The 18,531-nt window shown below is 42.9% G+C and overlaps 2 protein-coding genes across 3 annotated transcripts; one reads left to right on the top strand and one right to left on the bottom strand.

Annotated features, from left to right (window-relative positions):
• The first annotated feature begins 31 nt into the window (after window positions 1–31).
• On the top strand, window positions 32–11,101 carry vti1b (vesicle transport through interaction with t-SNAREs 1B). Of its 2 annotated transcripts, none has more exons than XM_059649228.1 (6): window positions 32–231; window positions 8,422–8,480; window positions 8,694–8,819; window positions 9,572–9,745; window positions 9,894–9,955; window positions 10,663–11,101. In XM_059649228.1, exons 1-6 carry the CDS (start codon window positions 135–137, stop codon window positions 10,757–10,759), a joined length of 615 nt encoding a protein of 204 aa, XP_059505211.1. In that variant the 5' UTR covers window positions 32–134; the 3' UTR covers window positions 10,760–11,101. The 2 variants fall into 2 exon arrangements, with proteins under 2 accessions (XP_059505211.1, XP_059505210.1); XM_059649227.1 differs by having other exon boundaries at window positions 33–231; window positions 8,640–8,819.
• arg2 (arginase 2) lies at window positions 10,870–18,085 on the bottom strand. Its single transcript, XM_048537897.2, has 8 exons — window positions 17,935–18,085; window positions 17,670–17,742; window positions 15,094–15,271; window positions 14,776–14,935; window positions 14,571–14,665; window positions 13,931–14,035; window positions 11,884–12,020; window positions 10,870–11,719 (listed from the first exon to the last, which is right to left on the bottom strand). The coding sequence occupies exons 1-8, from the start codon at window positions 18,049–18,051 to the stop codon at window positions 11,517–11,519; spliced, it is 1,068 nt and encodes a 355-aa protein (XP_048393854.1). The 5' UTR covers window positions 18,052–18,085; the 3' UTR covers window positions 10,870–11,516.
• Window positions 18,086–18,531: the final 446 nt, after the last annotated feature.

Genomic DNA, 18,531 nt, shown 5'->3' with positions numbered 1-18,531 from the left:
GGTCGGGGATGGGGGATGTTGTTGTGTGTATATTGTCATGTGATTGCGGAAGGAGGCGGGGCTTGAAAAGTCGGACGTTGTGTCGCTGTCGGCTGTTTGTTTTGTACCAGATCGAGATTTAAATCACTTTAAAGATGTCATCCGAGGAGTTTGAGAAGATGCACGAAGCCTTTGGTAGTGTTTTCGAGGAACTGAGGTGTCAATGTGAGCGCCTGCCTAGATATTCAGGAGGTGAGACTGAGAAATGCTGCTTTTTCTTTATGAGGTTTGAGCGTAGGCCATTCAGTCCTTCGAGCCTGCTCTACCATTCAATGATATCATGGCTGATCTGACCCTTCTTACGAGAATTTCCCATTTGCTCCCCTTTAGGGAGACATTCCCTCTCACTGTGTACAGCATGTAATCAGCCCTCACCTCTATATGTTCTGCGTATAGCCCTGGCCTGTACTGGCCCTGCGTAGAGCACCAGTTTGCATGCTGTAAAGTCCAGCAATGAACACCCTTTTGGACTCCAGTTCCAGTTCAAAACTAGCTGTCACTGTAACTTTGTGAAATCATCAACACTGAAAATGATAGCCAAAACAGACGGCCCTTCCTCTCACTGGCATCTTTTCTCTGCTTTGTGATGATACAATGGCTTAAAAGGTTTATTTTGTCCTGTTTTTCTTTTATAAAGGAAGGTTGAGACTTAGGTGCTCAGTGGTCTGCTCAAAGATAATTAAACAGCTTGTGAGGACTTGGGTGTTTTTTTAAAGTTGGAGCAATAGAAGCAGGCTGAATGGGTCGGGTTCAACTCTCTCAGAACCAGGATTTTTAGTTTTAGCTTTCTGCAGTTGCTTGGGTCTTGTTGTTAGAATTGCATGTGAGACGATCTATTTGACTGAGTTTACCTTTCTCAACAGTATTTATGGGATGTTACTATATTTGGACAGTTAATTAGTAGTTAATACGTACTTTATTATTTAAGGCATTTTTATAGAGTTACAGTTAAGCCAATTCTTTCCTTTTCTTTTTATTTTGTCTGGACTTTAACTGTAGTGTAAAAATAAAGCATGTTTTCCTGAAAGTTGAATAGTTTGACCAATCGCATTGCATCTGGAACACAATGCCTTACACTTGCCTTTTTAAAATAAGAAAAAGTTGGGGTAGGCTATCTTATCAATATATTTTAAAGGGGTTTGGTCTGGCCGATAACACCTACAAACCATCTCTGACTTTATTATTTATAACCCCGAGATGGGTGAGATACTAAATGAGTATTTTGCAACAATGTTTACTGTGGAGAAGGATATGGAAGATAGAGAACTACGGGAAATAAATAGTGATATCTTGGAAAAGGGCTCATGTTACTGATGAGGTGGTGCTGGATGTCTTAAAATGGATAAATTCCCAGGATCTGATCAGGTAGGCTAGGGAGGTGATTGCTGGGCCCCTTGCTGAGATATTTGTATCATTGATAGCCACAGGTGAGGTGCCAAAAGACTGAAGATTGGTTAATGTGGTGCCAGTATTTAAGAAAGGTGGGAAGGAAAAGCCAGCGAACTGTAAACTGGTGAGCCTGACATCGATGGTGGGCACGCTGTTGGAGGGAATCCTGAGGGACAGGATTTACTAATATTTGGAAAGGCAAGGACTGATTAGGGATAGTCAACATGGCTTTGTGCGTGGGGAATCATGTTTCACAGACTTGATTGAGTTTTTTGAAGAAGTGACAAAGAGGAATGGTGTATATGGTCTATATGGGTTTCAGTGAGGTGTTTGACAAGATTCTGCATAGTAGACTGGTTAGCAAGGTTAGATTACGTACAGGGTGAACTAACCATGTGGATACAGACTGTCTCCTACCTTTGAGTCAGAAAGTGGTGCTGGAGGGTTGCTTTTCAGACTGGAGGCCTATAACCAGTGGTGTGCTGCTTTTCATTATTTTTATAAATAATCTGGATGTGATGCCACCAAATTCGTGTTTAGTGGACAGCCAAGAAGATTATTTCAGAGTACAACGGAATCTCAAACAGATGAGCTGAGATGTGGCAGATAGAATTTAATTGAGATAAATGTGAGGTACTCCTTTTAGTAAGACAAACCAGGGCAGGACTTACACACCTTAACAGTAAGGTCCTGGGGAGTGTTGCCGAAGAAAGAGACCTTGGAGTGCAGGTTCATTGTTCCTTAAAAATAGAGTTGGAGGTAGACAGGATAGTGAAGAAGGCATTTGGTACACTTGTCTTTATTGGTTAGTGTACTGAGTATAAAAGTTGGGAAGTCATGTGTTGGCTGTACAGGATATTTGTTAGACCACTTTTGGAATGCTGTATTCAATTCTGGTCTGAGATAATGAGAACTGCAGATGCTGGAGAATTCAGGATAACAAAGTGTGGGGCTGGACGAACACAGCAGGCCAAGCAGCATCTTAGGAGCACGAGCTGACGTTTCGGGCCTAGACCCTTCATCAGAGAGGAGGAACGGGGAGAAGATTCTGAAATAAATAGGGAGATGGGGGAGTCGGACTGAAGATGGATAGAGGAGAAGATAGGTACAAAGAAGAGTAAGGGTGAGGAGGTAGGGAGGGGATAGGTCAGTCAGGGGAGGATGGACAGGTCAAGGGGGCGGGATGAGGTTAGTAGGTAGGAAATGGAGGTATGGCTTGAGGTGGGAGGAGGGGATAGGTGAGAGGAAGAACAGGTTAAGGAGACAGGGACGAGCGGGGCTGGTTTTGGGATGCAGTGGGGGCAAGGCAGATTTTGAAGCTGGTGAAATCCACATTGATACCTTTGGGTGACGGGGTCCCCAGCGGGATACGGTTGCTGTTCCTGCAACCTACGGGTGGCATCGTTGTGGTGCTGCAGGAGGCCCAGGATGGACATGTCATCTGCGGAATGGGAGGGGGAGTTGAACTGGTTCGCGTCTGGGAGGTGCAGTTGTTTACTGCAAACTGAGCGTAGGTGTTCTGCAAAGCAGTCCCCAAGCGTCCGCTTGGTTTCCCCAATGTAGAGGAAGCCACACCGGGTACAATGGATGCAGTATACCACATTGGCAGATGTGCAGGTGAACATCTGCTTGATGTGGAAAGTCATCTTGGGGCCTGGGATGGGGGTGAGGGAGGAGGTGTGGGTGCAGGTGTAGCACTTCCTGCGGTTGCAGGGGAAGGTGCCGGGTGTGGTGGGGTTGGAGGGGAGTGTGGAGCGGACAAGGGAGTCGCAGAGAGAGTGGTCTCTCCGGAAGGCAGACAAGGGTGGGGATGTAAAAATGTCTTTAGTGGCGGGGTCGGATTGTAGATGGTGGAAGTGTCGGAGGATGATGTGTTGTATCCGGAGGTTGGTGGGGTGGTATGTGAGGACGAGGGGGATTCTTGTTTGGTGGTTATTGTGAGGGTGGGGGGGAGGTTGAGGGATGAGGTGCGGGAAATGTGGGAGGCACGGTCGAGGGCGTTCTCGACCACTGCAGGGGGGAAGTTGCGGTCCTTGAAGAACAAGGACATCTGGGATGTGCGGGAGTGGAATGCCTCATCCTGGGAGCAGATGCGGCAGAGATGAAGGAATTGGGAATAGCGTATTTCCTTCGCCTCTGCTCCCAGGATGAGGTATTCCACTCCTGCACATCCCAGATGTCCTCATTCTTCAAGCACCACAACGACACCCCCCAGCAGTGGTCAAGAACACCCTCGATCAGGTCTCCCACATTTCCCACAACTCATCACTCACACCGCGCCCCCGCAATAACCACCAAAAGAGAATCCCTCTAGTCCTCACATGCCACCCACCAACTTCCAGATACAACACACATCCTCCGACACTTCTGCCATCTACAATCCGACCCCATCACTAAAGACATTTTTCCATTCCCACCCTTGTCTGCCTTCGGGAGAGACGACTTGCTCCGCGACTCCCTTGTCCGCTCCACACTCCCCTCCAACCCCACCACACCCGGCACTTTCCCCTGCAACTGCAGGAAGTGCTACACATGCCCCTACACCTCCTCCTTCACCAATATCCCAGGCCCCAAGATGACTTTTCACATCAAGCAGATGTTCACCTGCATATCCGCCAATGTGGTATACTGCATCCGCTGTTCCCGTTGTGGCTTCCTCTACATTGGGGAAACCAAGCGGAGGCTTGGGTACCGCTTTGCAGAACACCTCCGCTCGTTTCGCAATAAACAACTGTACCTCCCAGTCGCAAACCATTTTAACTCTTCCTCCCATTCCGCAGACGACATGTCCATCCTGGGCCTCCTGCAGTGCCATAATGATGCCACCCGAAGGTTGCAGGAACAGCAACTCATATTCCGCTTGGGAACCCTGCAGCCCAATGGTATCAACGTGGATTTCACCAGCTTCAAAATGTCCCCTGCCCCTACTGCATCCCAAAACCAGTCCAGCTCGTCCCTGCCTCCCTAACCTGTTCTTCCTCTCACCTATCCCCTCCTCCCACCTCAAGCCGCACCTCCATCTCCTACCTACTAACCTCATCCCACCCCCTTGACCTGTCCGTCCTCTCCGGACTGACCTATCCCCTCCCTACCTCCCCACCTATACTCTTCTCTCCACCTGTCTTCTCCTCTATCCATCTTCGGTCTGCCCTCCCTCTCTCTCCCTATTTATTTCAGAACCCTCTCGTCATCCCCCTCTCTAATGAAGGGTCTAGGCCCGAAACGTCAGGTTTTGTGCTCCTAAGATGCTGCTTGGCCCGCTGTGTTCATCCAGCCCCACACACTGTTACAATAGATGGTGTTGCTCTGGAACAAGTAGTAAAATTTGTTCTCATTAGAACTGATGTTCACAAAAGGTAGTGGACTTAATCTTGAAGTCACAGGATTGAAATTGTATAATTTCTCGTAAGACACAGTCACAAGATAACTCAGGCTTGTAACAAGGAAGAAGATGGATAATATTTACATTGTATCCGTTTTCCTGCGTGCTTCAAAAACCTGGATAATACAGATCCGTGAAAAATACTCAAAGCCTTTGAAATGTGGACGTTTTAAATGTAGACTTCAAATTACACATAAAATCTATAAAGGAAATGAAGGGTGCTTGAAATTATAAGAATAATACATGCTCCTAGAAGGTGACATCGAGAAATGAAATGCCAGTACTTCGACAATTTTTGATCCAAGCTGAACAGCTAGAGATTTCATCTAGAGGAAAAGTAGAGGGTAATAGTAGGAGGAGTTGACAGAAGTATAGTTGGATAATGGATATCACCGTATAGTTGCCAATGCGAGAGGAATGATGTGAGACAGTCAAGCCTGCACGCCATGACAATAGATCTCCTGGTAGGAACAGTGACCGGCAGCAAGGTCTGCCTCAAAGGCAGTAAAAGGAGAAAAATGTGTTGGGAGCTGTCTTGAAAATAGAAAATTGTGGAAATACACCCTGTGCAGTACTGTACCTGCAAAAGGGACAAAATGGGTTTAAGATTTGATTGTAAATTTTTTTGTCAGATTTTTAAAAATGGCTGATGTGCTTCACTGTTTAGGGTAAATCTGTCTTTTTTTTGATGTTTTTGCACATGTTGACGGAGCCCGTGAAGAGTTGTGAAGGCTGTTGTATTGTGTAGCTCCCCTGGGTAATGAAATATGCCATACCTGCATACCAGAAAATATGACATGCTGATGCAGTTATTTTGAAAGAATAGTGCTGTGGCAATGTTGTCTTTAAATTGTGTTTAATAACAGATATCCTACTGCGACAGATTTTGTGATAGTGGGAACTGCCGATGCTGGAGAATTTTCTGAAGAAGCGTCCAGACCCAAAACGTCAGCTTTCCTGCTGCTTGGCTGCTGTGTTCATCCAGCTCTACACCTTGTTACAACAGATTTTGTGTTTTTTTGTGTGTGTGATTATATTGAAGCAATTCTCCTTCTGTAACGATAGTAGTTTTGGGCTTTTTTTGCTCTCCATCTCATGCCACAATAAATTTATTTTTCCTCTTCGTGTCAGATGAGAAGAAATTGACAACATGTACGAGCTAATGAGAGGAGCTTATTGCAGTCAATTAATAACTTACCCATTTATCTATATTGTCCTTTTCTTCCTAAGTGCGTAACCTCTTTTAGATATCTCCCACTAACAAGTGAGTTATCACCTTGATACGGTGCTTCAGTATGCCATGTTAATCTGAATTGTATAAGTACAGTATTAGTAAAGTACGTCAGGGTGATCTAGAATCAATAGAAGATGTGGTTTAATTTTCCACAGTGCCAATAATAGGAAATCAAATAAAGAAGGAATTTGCTTCTGATTTTAATGCCAAAGCCAATGCAGTTAATGATCCATCTGTACAATTACTGACAGCCACAAACTAGTAGGCTTCCCTTATCCGTTTATGATATCAATAATAGGAAATGCATCAGATGGCACAATTGCCATGTCATTATGGTACACTCACCGACATGCCCTCATATGCATTGCATAAAGCATCATCATTTATGTCTGGCATGAAAACTCAGGGACAGATAAGTAGCTGCTCCCCAATCTGTCGTCTTAAGAATGTCAGACCTGATGAATTCTCCTGATCGAAATTTCTTTTGTCAATACTATCTGATGCTTTGATCGTGCTAGGCATGGTTGTCATCGTTGGATTCCCTTCAATGTATCAGAATTTGCAGTTTTTATATGATTCATTAGCTGAGCAGAATAGTCAAACTCACCACTGTCTTAGAATATCCATTCGTTTTTTTCCCTATTGCTTTATTCAGGTTGCTGTACCGTGCTTGAAAAGTAATTGCTGTTGGGAGAGCTAAGGAAGTGGGAGTATTAGTTCATAACATCTCGCACGATTTTGATGTGCAATCGGTTATCAGTAAAACTTGAAAAGTGCAATATTTTGGCCAGTCAAGATTGTGTTTCAAGGATTGCAGTGGTCATAAATGAGTAAACCAACTGATACTGAACAATTGTGTGATTCAAAAATTTCCTGAATATTTCCTGCATCTTAGTGCACACACATGAGCTTGTGTATTAACTTAACAGATGGGTATTCAAAGCCTGAAAGATGAACCACGAGCCAAGTTGTGGTTGGTTGGCTCGCCGAGCTAGTTCATTGTTTTGGAGACATTTCATTGCCCTGCTGAGTAGCATCATCAGTGCAGTCTCCGATGAAGTGCTGTTATGTTTTCCTGCCTGGTATTTAAACTCTGTCCATTGAGCTATGTTACCTCACTTCCAGTTTTCCTTCGCAGTGGAGTATATGTAGGATCTAGCTCTATGTGTTTGTTGATAGTCTTCCTAGTGGAGAATCAGCCCTCTAGGAATTCCTGTGCTTGTCTCCGCTTGGCCGGTCCTAGGATCCAGGTGTTGTCCCAATCAAATTGGTGGTTTTCCTTTATCTATGTGGATGGAGATGAGCGAGTATTGGTCATGTCTTTTTGTTTCTAGTTGATGTTTGTGTACTCTTGTGGCTAATTTTCTTCCTGTCTGTCCAATGTAATGTTTGTCGCAGTCTTTGCAGGGAATCTTGTATACGACACTGAGCCTGTCCGTAGTTGGTCTTTGGTTTGAGTTAGCCGTTGGCATAGGACCTATGCCTCACAACCCACTTTACCTTTAACGGCTATAAGTATGAACAGTTCACCTATCTCCGGACTAACAGCTGAAGTAGTGATGCAGAGACTCGATAGCATGGCCCTTTGGCTAATCCAACCTCAACTATGGATGTGATATGTGGATGACATCTTCGTCATTATTAAATGGACAAAACTAGGAGGAGACACACCAACTAATAAACAAAACTCTCTCACCAGCATCAAATTCACCAAGGAAGAGGAAAAGAACAAACACAGCTTCCATTCCTGCATGTCCTGGTGAAGAACAGGAAAGCCACACACACTGACCAGGTACTGAATTTCAACAGCTAACACTCACAAATGAAGTTAGGTGAAAACACTATTTAAACAGGCAAAAATACACTACAGAAACACAGAATTTCACCAAAAAGAAGAATACTTCTCCAAGTATTAAAGGACAACAGATACCTGGAAAAACTGGGTCAGAAGAATCCGATTACACAAACGACGAGAGGAAGGTCCTGCACATCCCAACACACTCATCATGCTACCTTACATCAAGAACATATCTGAACTGTCCACAAGACTCCTATAACCACTGGGCATCAGGGTAGCACACAAACCCACATCAACCCTATGCCAACTGCTAACCCGAGCCAAAGACCCATTATTTGGACATAACCAGCATCATATACAGGATTGTGATCAGAGATAATGGGATCTGCAGATGTTGGAGAATCCAAGATAACAAAGTGTGGAGCTGGATAAACACAGCAGGCCAAGCAGCATCTTAGGAGCACAAAAACTGACGTTTCAGGCCTAGACCCTTCACAAATTGAGGATGTGTTTGGAGATGTAGAGTTTTCATAAAGATTCATTGGAATTGTATGTTATCTTCCCTTTGATGTTTTGCAGAACAGAAGAGAAGATTTCTGCGTGAAATTGATGAAAAAGTTGATGAAGCAAATGAAGTTGTAAGTACTGAGGGGCAGAGAATCTCAAATATGCACTCTGATTTACTCAACAAATCTAAGTTTCAATTATTGGCAGTATTGCAATTTAGTTTATCGAGGATACCAGTAATAGCTGTTATTTTGAGAAATTGCATCTTTGCTGCATGCTTTTGTTTTCAGTTGGGTGAAATGGAAAAGGAATTAAGGAAAGCACCACTCTCATTCCGTAATCAGATGAATACAGAAATTCGTTCATACAGAAAAGATGTGAGCAAGCTGCAGCAGGATGTTAGAAGCAATGGATATGGATTACGTACTGATGTTAAGTACACAGAGTACAGTGCTGCAAATGAACAAAGCGTAAGTACTGCAACTAAAAATATTGTTATAGCGATTACATTTTTGTGCATGTTATGTACAACGAATAGAATATTCTGTTCATTCCAGGGCTGACCTTCAGCTTGTCACACTAATGTCTCTTTATTTTTGGTTAGTAGCAATGGAATTGTTTGAAGTAGCAATTTATTTAATTTCAAGACTCCTGCATTAGGTACCACATGGGAAGTAGCAAAATAAATTTTCCTTGACATTGTAATTGTCCCTTTTTAGCACTGGAATTTTTCCAGTTTTACTAACCATCTTTATGGACTGCTTAAATGAGACTCACTTCCATTCAGTGTGCAATATTCTCCACTGTGGAGTTGGTTCATATAGGCCTGTTTGTAGTCTGTACAGTGAGAAAACATTCATTTTTTAGTTTGACTCAATGAGAGACCCAGAGGTCAACTTGTTTCCATGTCAGCTTTTCGATATGCCATAAGTTTAAACAAAAGCAGATAAACAAAATGTGTATTAGGGAAAATAGCTTCTCTGTCATTTGCCTGAAGTTGGGTGAAATGCATTTCTCAGATTAAAGCTAAAGCTTTTTATGAAGGAGAAACAGATGACTTATCGGTGGCATAAAATATCGCATTACACTCCAGAACATTTTGATGTTGAGAAGCATATCACTTGTCCATGCATTTTCAGTGAGCGAGTAACAATGAGAACTAAAACTTTGTCTATCATCTTGTTATTTGTGAAGGCAGCTGAAAAACTCTTCTCTCTTTCAGAATTACTCATCAGCTCAGCGTGCTTTGCTTTTACAAGGTACAGACAGTCTGAACAGAGCAACTCAGAGTATAGATCGTTCTCATAGAATAGCAGCAGAGACTGATCAGATAGGCTCAGATATAATTGAGGAACTTGGAGGGCAACGAGAGCAACTGGAACGGTCTAAAGACAGGGTGAGTTCAAGAGTCAAGTACACGTGAAGGAAATGTAATTTGGTAAGAAATATTGAGAAGTCATTTGTCGGGTCTGAAAACCTCAAATTGGATAACTTGAGACTTTGCTCTCTTTTTCTGTTCATACTCTTGATTTTTTATTCCTAAGCTAATAAACACAGGTGAGAATTTGAGTCGGAGTCGGAAAATACTGCGTTCCATGTCCAGAAGGTAAGATTGAGTTTTGTTTAATAAATTGCTAAAAAGCACAGCACCACCACAGTTGCATTAAGGTGGAAATTGAATGTTTTGTTCAAGTTGTATGGAGGTGGAGACAGAAATAAGACTTTTACTCCAATTTACACTGGATGATTAAAGTAAAATTAGTGAAGGGTTAATAATGAAGTGATCATCTGGTTTCCTGGGGCTGTTACATTTTCTGCTGGCAATGCCTTAATTTATATTTGTACAAAATTATCAAGGACATGTTCTGTGCAAAATACATTTGCACCAATCAGGTACTAGTTAGCTTTTGTTTGGCTCGAGCTTAGGATCTTGGCTACAGCTTATAATAAAAAAGTAGGGCGTGCGAAAGAAGCTAGAGAAGCCTGGACCACTGGAATGGATTAGTAAAATCACATCACAATTTTAAATTTTATTACTTAATAGCTGGCATGTGAATGGGCCTTAAAGCCTGTATCCCAAGGATCAAACAGGTACTTTCTCCTCCACTTGGGTACATGGTAGCTTTAGTTTCACTTTGGAGGTAAAGAAGTGATATTGTTGGCAATAAACTCAAAGCAGGAATGTATTTTTTTCCAGTAATCACTTGATATTTGAAACATTAAAAAGTTGAGATTGGTTACTGTAACAGTAAGTATAAGATAGTTGTAACAGTAGAAAGTCAATGAATTTATTAACTTCTGATCTCTCTCTAGGGTTATGACAAACAAGTTGCTACTGGGCATTATCATCCTTCTGGAAGTGGTAATTCTAGCAGCAGTCATATATTTCAAGTTCTTCCACAAACATTAACCCAAAGACATTTGTGCAGTTTTAATACATTGAACTCCTACTTTAGTGCTTCCCCTAAAGCTCTCAAATTTCCAGCTGTACAAGACAGTGTCGACAGATAAGACTGAGGATGTATTGAAGTTTTTTTTATTACTGAATCATTTCCATTCATCACATGCTCACCCTCATTGATGACATCCCTTGTGGTTTGATGTGTCTTCAGATGACAACGTATCTTTGAGCACGATGAAGAAACTTAACAAATTAAGTTGCATTTGATCAGTCTCTTTAAACTTTGTTGCCAAGAACTACATTGTAGTAATGTGCACAAACTTTTAATAAAGTCATTTGATATTTAACAAATGTTCTATTAATCTTGAACATCTTTCTCTCCTGAGGAAAAACTTAACAGATTTAAGAGTACACAGATTTATCCCTGCTAGAGTTTTCTTATGCAAAGTACAGAACACATGAAAGTATAGTCAATTGTCCTGATCAGATAGCTTGACTAATTCAAATATAGCTCCAACTAGCTGAATAGAGTGTGATACTCTTTTCACTAGAATGTATTGAAAAAGCTCACTAGCATGTTGTTCACATTACCTTACTTTTCTTATTCATATAGTTGGATGGCTTAGAACACACTGTGTCCTATGAATATATCCCAAGGATAGAAGTGTATATGGAACAGAGTACTATTTCTCTAAAATTCAATTCTGGAATATGATTTTGTACAAGCTAAACATTTTGTTCCTCTCCTCCCTACCCATCCCAGTTCCTAAAGCTGTATAGTCTGTTCATTTGTTGTGTATGTTGCACTGGGTGTTGGTAATTCATCACATTTGCCATGGGATCCTTCTCGGGCCTGTCCCAAAGAAAAGGAGATGACATCTATTGCAATATTTACTGTAGCATTAAGTTCTGCATCTGAAGTTGCAAGTTTAGGGTTGACTTCTACCAGATCCATCGCAGACAGCAATCCTGTGCAAGAAAATAAAGTTGCTTATCACCTTGCACTGATATACAGTAAGTTTAAGTCATTTGAACCAGCAGTGAACTGCTGTTGACTTTGGTTAAGTTGTAGCTTTTGCATTAAACCTGATAATGAGGGAACAACTAGCTGCTTTTGGTCATTAGCTTCATACCTGTGTTCTGCACAGCCTCTGCAATATACATCCCTTCCCTGTACGTCAGTCCTCCTATCACCGGAGTGCCAGTAGCAGGAGCTAAAGATGGGTCAATAGCATCTACATCATAGCTCAGGTGCACTGGTCTTTTCTGTCTGAAAAGGAACATTCCAAATTAGATTTGTAGCAACTGCAGACTTTTTTTATTTTCCACCATTGAAAGACATTGCTAATTCTTCAATTCAGGTTCTTCAACCATCCCATCATCTCCAACACATACCAATATTCATTTCTAGTCCATCTGCCGAGGGCATAATGCATTATATTTGTTCCACAAATTCCCCAAAGTGAATGTTGCTGTATGAGCCTGTACTGCATAGCACTGTTTACAAACAAACTGCCCTATCAGGATCAATACAGCTATGATTGCCTCTTTGTAGGTCACGTGGAACAATCCCTCTTCCGTACCTACACTGGCCCTAAACCCCACCTCTTCCTCCATTACACTGATGACTGTATTGGCACTGCCTTGTGCTCCCACGAGGAGCTTGAACTGTTCATCCACTTCAACACCTTCCACCCCAACCTCCAGTTCACCTGGACTATCTAACACCTCCCTCATCTTCCTGGACCTCTGTCTCCATTTCAGGCAGCCACCTAGAAACCGATATCCATTTCAAGCCCACCCACTCCCACAGCTACCTAGAATACACCTCCTCCCACCCACCTTCCTGCAAAAATGCCATTCCCTATTCCAAATTCCTTTGCCTCTGCTGCATCTGCTCCCAGGATGGGGCATTCCACTCCCGTACATCTCGGATGTCCTCGTTTTTCAAGGACTGCAACATCCTCCCCCCAGCAGTGGTCAAGAACACTCTCAATCATGTCTCCCACATTTCCCCCAATTCATCCCTTATACACCATCCCCGCAAAAACCACCAAAACAGAATCCCCCTCGTCCTCACGTAGCACCCCACTAACCTCTGGATCCAACGCATCATCCTCCGACACTTCTGCCATCTGCAATCCGACCGCACCAAAGACATTTTTCCCAGCCCACCCTTGTCTGCCTGCCAGAGGGATCACTCTCTCTGGGATTCCCTTGTCTGCTCCACACTCCCTTCCAACCCCACCACACCTGGCACTTTCCCCTGCAACCACAGGAAGTGCTACACCTGCCCCCACACCACCTCCCTCACCCCCATCCCAGGCCCCAAGACAACTTTCCACATCAAGCAGATGTTCAACTGCACATCTGCCAATGTGGTATGCTGCATCTGCTGTATCTGTTGTGGCCTTCTCCACATTGGGGAAACCAAGCGGAGGCTTGGATTGCTTTGCAGAACACTTACGCTCAGTTCACAATAAACAACTGCACCTCCCAGTTGTGAACAGTTTCAACTCCCCCTTCCATTTCTTAGATGATATGTCCATCATGAACCTCCTGCAGTGCCACAATGATGCCACCCGAAGGCTTGGGAACAGCAACTTCTGTTCCGCTTGGGAACCCTGCAGCGCAATGTTATCAATGTGGATTTCACAAGCTTCAAAATCTCCCCTTCCCCCTACTGCATCCCAAACCCAGCCCAGCTCGTCACAGCCTCCCCAACCGGTTCTTCCTCTCACCTCAAGCCGCACCCCCATTTCCTACCTACTAACCTCATCCCACCCCCTTGACCTGTCCGTCCTCCTCGGACGGACCTACACTTACCTCTACTGGCTCCATCCTGACCCGTTTAACTTGTCTGTCTCCTCTCCACTTATCTTCTCTATCCATCTTCAATCTGCCTCCCCCCCCTCTCTCCCTATTTATTTCAGAACTCTGTTCCCCTGCCCCATTTCTGGTTAAGGGTCTGGGCCCGAAACATCAGCTTTTTGTGCTGCTTGGCCTGCTGTGTTCATCCAGCTCCACACTTCATTCTCAGATTCTCCAGCAACTGCCGTTCCTTTTATCTGATAAAAAAATAAACCTAGCTGCCTCTTGGAGGCAACCCAAAGCATAAGGTTCTTATTTTCCATCACAATAAATGCAAAGCAACAGCTACATTTGGCTCTTCTAACCTACTTTCCAATAAGGTGATCAAATGTTCTTTCCATTACTTTATGTATTCCCAGTTGATCCACCTCTTTCATTGAGAAGTATCGGATGCCAAAGTTTTTCAGGATGTAACTGTTGGGATGAAAACAAAATTTTTTAAACATCTGTCAATTTAAATTGCAAAATTCCTGTTGAGTCGAAGTTGTACATTTGTGGTCACTTTTAGGACTTATACACTTCGTGTCCCAGTTTTGGTCAATCTATAAAAAAAGGATATCCTGTCCCACAATGTCATATTTTGGAATGAGCAGAAGATTCCATGGTACCTTAAAGAAAGGTGCAGTTATACACTGAACATTACAGGTTGAAATTCCACATAAAATGTGGATTTTTTCTTTCTTGCTGTTTCAGACATTATGTAGCTACTTAATTCAAAGACTACACTTTCAAGTGCCATGATGTTCCAAGCTACTCATACACAGAACTGAAGTAGTGATTCGAATAAGGAATCTTCAATTAGAAATTGCATTAAGATGTACTGAGGTTAAAGAAACAAGTGAAGACCAATTTCAGAATCACTAAATTATCAGTGATGAAGATGTACACTGTGCACCCGAAGGCAACACCGTGGTAGACTCACACAATAAAACAAAAAAAGTGTTCTTACTACTCAGCAGGATCAACATCCCGAACACCAACATAAACCAAGTCCTTTGCAGAAATACAAGGAGTCACCCAGGAAAATCCAGGAAGTGGTGGTATCTGCATTAAACAAAAGTTACATCTTAAGTTTACACTGGTTCCTAGATTTATCAAATCCATGAGTTCACAAGATGTCACTTATCTGGTTCAATCAGCAATAGAAAATTTACCTTGTCCTGAAGCTCTCTGATAAGGAATGATACTGGTTGCCCATGCAGATTACCAGACATGGATGTTAGAGGTGTGTTGAGATCACAGTGCGCATCAACCCATATGACACACAAATCAGGACGCTGTTGTGCATGCCCAAGGATTGAACCAATTCCTAAACTGGATATTGATAAACAGAATGTATGAGTACATTTAAGTTAGGTCTGTGTTCCCCCCCATACAGTGCATTCACATTGAGCTAGCATCTAATTTTCCCAAAATTCTAATCAAATCTTAAGTTTTTTTTGAAAAAGTAGATCTGAAGTAAAGTGTCTCACCTGTGATCCCCTCCAAGCATAACGCTTAGGTGACCATCACCAACTGCCCGGCTGACTGCTTCAGTTAATGCCTGGTTGGCTAAACCCACTGTTCTGGGGTGGTGGACAATGTTGTTATATGGTGTGTCATTTGGTACAGTGGTGAAACTCAGATTTCCATAATCATGTATTTTGCAACCTGGAAATTTAGAAATTAATCAATTAGAAAAAAGTGCTCATGCAACTTGTGGCAAGTCCCAAATCCATCCCCAAACTCTTACACACAGGGTGACCAGGCCTGGACTTTAAGCCTAGTCTGCATGATGAGTTCACTCCTTTCCAGTACACTTAACTCTGGTCTGTGCCCATCTCTCCAAATGGAGAGTCTATTTTAACTGATACCTTTGCTGAATCAGCTCGTCTATGATTAACACCCTGCAGCATTACAGACAAATAGGCTTTTGAATAATATTACCAGTGGATAAAGTTGGTTAAAATCCAGTTCTTCAGCTGATCATCTAAATTAGACTCAGATGTTTGAAACTGTGGAATGGAGAGCTTCCTAAATGATTAGCAGGTAAGATGGACTGAACAATTGATCAGATGTCCTAATGTATTACCTTTATTCTTCTAACTACAGCTCTACGTGTAGTGACTGGCCTCTTTAAAATCTACTAAATTGCCAAATTTTAAATACAGGAGTGTTCTAACCATTAGTCTCCGGTTACCATCCTCAATGCAACTGTCATCAGTTCCATTTCCAATACTGGTCAAAAGATTCAAAGCAAACCGAAGGCAATGTCATCTTCCCCTCCCAGAAGACATGCAGATTTAAGTTACATGTCTTAATATTTTCATGGAATGCGACCATCCCTAGTGAGCTCAATATTTATAGCCCTCCCTAACTGCCCCAGAGAAGGAAGGTTTCTTGAGATTCATATGGTGTAATACACTCAATGTTTGAGGGAGCTTCAGAATGTTGATCTAGTAACACATGAAGGAATGATGTAGTTCTAAGTCAAAATGGGATGCAGCGCAATAGGGAACTTAAATGTAGCTCTACTAGGCTCTGGAGAAGTGGTGGGTTGGAAGGTGCAGTCCAAAATCACTTTGGCAAGTTGTTACCGTTCATCTCTTAACCCTAGTTCATACGTTCATAGTACTTTGCTGTGCTTCTTGCAACATTTTGATCTTTGCAAATGGCCACATTAAGTCAGAAGAAAGATTTTAAAGAGACAAAGGGCATTTTTCTTTCAGACACAGTAGTGCGTTCAGAATGAACCTCCAAAGCAAGTGCTCGATATGGGTACAATCGACATTTAAAACTCATTTAAACAAGTACATGAATAATAAATGTTTGCAGGGAAATGGGCCAACAGCAGGCAGCTGGGACCAGTTTAGTTTGGGATTATGGGCAGCATGGACTGCAGGGTCTGTTACCATGCTAAATGACTCCAAATCATAGCACCACAGTTCTTTCTCAATTGCACACAGGTTTGCACTTCTGCAGCACATTGCTTCAAAACATAGTGCAGTTATTTAGAGCTGTTCATGTACTGTAAGCATGGTTACATTCTGGGAAATGTACCAGACAATTTACATTCAGCAAGTTCCTAGAATAGTGTTTGTAACCACCGCTAGGTTGTCTTGTCGAAAACAATGTCATTGGATATTTGTTCAATCTCCTCCACAAGATGTGTGGAAGTAGATTTTTAGCCACAACCTTCTGGCTTCAGTAAAAGAAATAAGTACTACTGGAGCCCAGGCAGTAATTACAAGTAATCTGGAGGCAATTCAAATCTGCTGATTCTCTGTTTTCATAACTTTCTCCTGGTTTTAAAAGAGAGATTTAAAAAGTACCAATCCATAAAGTAGTAAGGATTAAGCAAAGCATTACAAATGCAAAAAAGAAAACCCTTAGGCGTTCGCAGTCAGTATCCATGGAATGGAGACGCCAGAAAGTCAACCTTATTTTCTTAAAATGTGGATACTGCCCAGTTTCGTTCGCAGAATTGCTGGTGAACTGCGCTGTCTCAGGAGTACAAACAAACAAGGGATAAATCCTCAGCAGTGGTTCAGACTTGCAAAAGCAACTTTTTTCTAAAAGACAAAATAACGTCTTGGCTACATTTCACCGCACGTTATTCCGTCTACCATGTGGTGGGAAAATCGCAATAGAAATCAACCGAAGTTATGTACAGTATTTGCGTTCCTCTTTAAACAAAGCCACCAAACGGAAACTTGATCATTTGCATTGATGGAGGAGAAGCAAATTAGACAAAAAAATTTTTTAAAGCGTCATTACGATCACGAACTTGGCTTCCTTCAATTGTGGGGATTTGAAGTAGGAATAAGGAATATTCCCATGGTGAATTAACTAGAAACATTTGAGGATAGCGCTGGTACACAGCTTCCCCCCACCCCCAGCGCACACACACACGCAGACACATAAAAGCAGCATCTGCCTGGCCCTCTGCCAGTTCAGCAGCATCGCCCGGCAATGGGGTGGGTGAGAGAGAGAGAGAGAGAGTTGGAGACCGCACTCAGTGAACTCGCCCTCCGCAGCCACCACGCTAGCCCCCCCGCCGCCAACTCACCCAGACCCGAAAGCCTCTCCGCCAAGCCGGCGTCCCGGATCGCCTGCGGTCCTCCTTCCACTCCTCGCCGTTTCTGAAAGGAGACATTTTTGTTTCATTCAAAAAAAAACGAGTCATTTACAAACCCCGGTCCAGACAGAGACTGAATCAGAATCGTGGATCATCCTCTAATTCAGTCCCACGCACCAGATTCTAACATAAGATCATTGGTGCAGGTTTGCTAATCGAGCCTTTTTAAACAAAAGCTTACAACAACAATCGGTACCTGGCCGTAGGAGAACGGCGCTCCAATGATCCCCACAGAATGCACTGATCGCCTCTGCTTCGGGAGCCGGCCCAGCTGCTTCGCCAGAATATGACATACACCCCTCTGCAAAGACATCTTTTCAAATTAGTAGTGAGCAGCGAGCAACCCCCTTTTTATAAATGCGCTGCTCCATCAACATCCCTGCGATTGGTTCACCCATCATGGGCGGAAATACTCGCGAGCCAAAAAGTGTAAGAGGAGACTGGCCCCTCCACGTACTGTAAACACTGGACTATTTTAAAATATCTCCTAACTTGCAGCGTTCTTTGCTGAACGGGCAAACCTCTGACAAACTCGAAAGCAGACGGAAGGCAATTTCCACTTGCGGTCTTTTCTCCCTCGCTTCCCCGAAGCTGACTTCTTTTTTGGGATTGTGCGTCTTCAGAGGTCAAAAATTAGACGACGCCAGGTTATAACCCAATAGGCTTATTTGAAAACGCAAGCTTTCAAAGCTCAGCTCCTTCCTCAGGCGGGTAGCCATTATTCAGACTTAGTAGATATTGGCAACTTCATTACAATCTGGTCACCTTCCAAATTTGTGCAGCATACATATCT

Source organism: Stegostoma tigrinum, chromosome 10 (assembly GCF_030684315.1).
Source record: "Stegostoma tigrinum isolate sSteTig4 chromosome 10, sSteTig4.hap1, whole genome shotgun sequence".
In the NCBI taxonomy this organism is placed as follows: Eukaryota; Metazoa; Chordata; class Chondrichthyes; order Orectolobiformes; family Stegostomatidae; genus Stegostoma; species Stegostoma tigrinum.
Note: the sequence above shows the minus strand (reverse complement) of the source record. Positions and strands in the feature narration are given on the sequence as shown.

What these genes read in the sequence shown, in the direction of transcription:
- vti1b (XM_059649227.1), top strand. Translation starts at nt 135, where the DNA reads ATGTCATCCGAGGAGTTTGAGAAGATGCACGAAGCCTTTGGTAGTGTT. An exon ending in GTGCTGCAAATGAACAAAGC is followed by an intron (nt 8,820 to 9,571) that starts GTAAGTACTGCA and finishes TCTCTCTTTCAG; the next exon opens with AATTACTCATCAGCTCAGCG. An exon ending in TGGAACGGTCTAAAGACAGG is followed by an intron (nt 9,746 to 9,893) that starts GTGAGTTCAAGA and finishes TTTATTCCTAAG; the next exon opens with CTAATAAACACAGGTGAGAA.
- arg2 (XM_048537897.2), bottom strand. Translation starts at nt 18,051, where the DNA reads ATGTCTTTGCAGAGGGGTGTATGTCATATTCTGGCGAAGCAGCTGGGC. An exon ending in GATGTTGATCCTGCTGAGTA is followed by an intron (nt 14,036 to 14,570) that starts GTAAGAACACTT and finishes TCATCCCAACAG; the next exon opens with TTACATCCTGAAAAACTTTG. An exon ending in AGAGGCTGTGCAGAACACAG is followed by an intron (nt 11,720 to 11,883) that starts GTATGAAGCTAA and finishes TTTCTTGCACAG; the next exon opens with GATTGCTGTCTGCGATGGAT.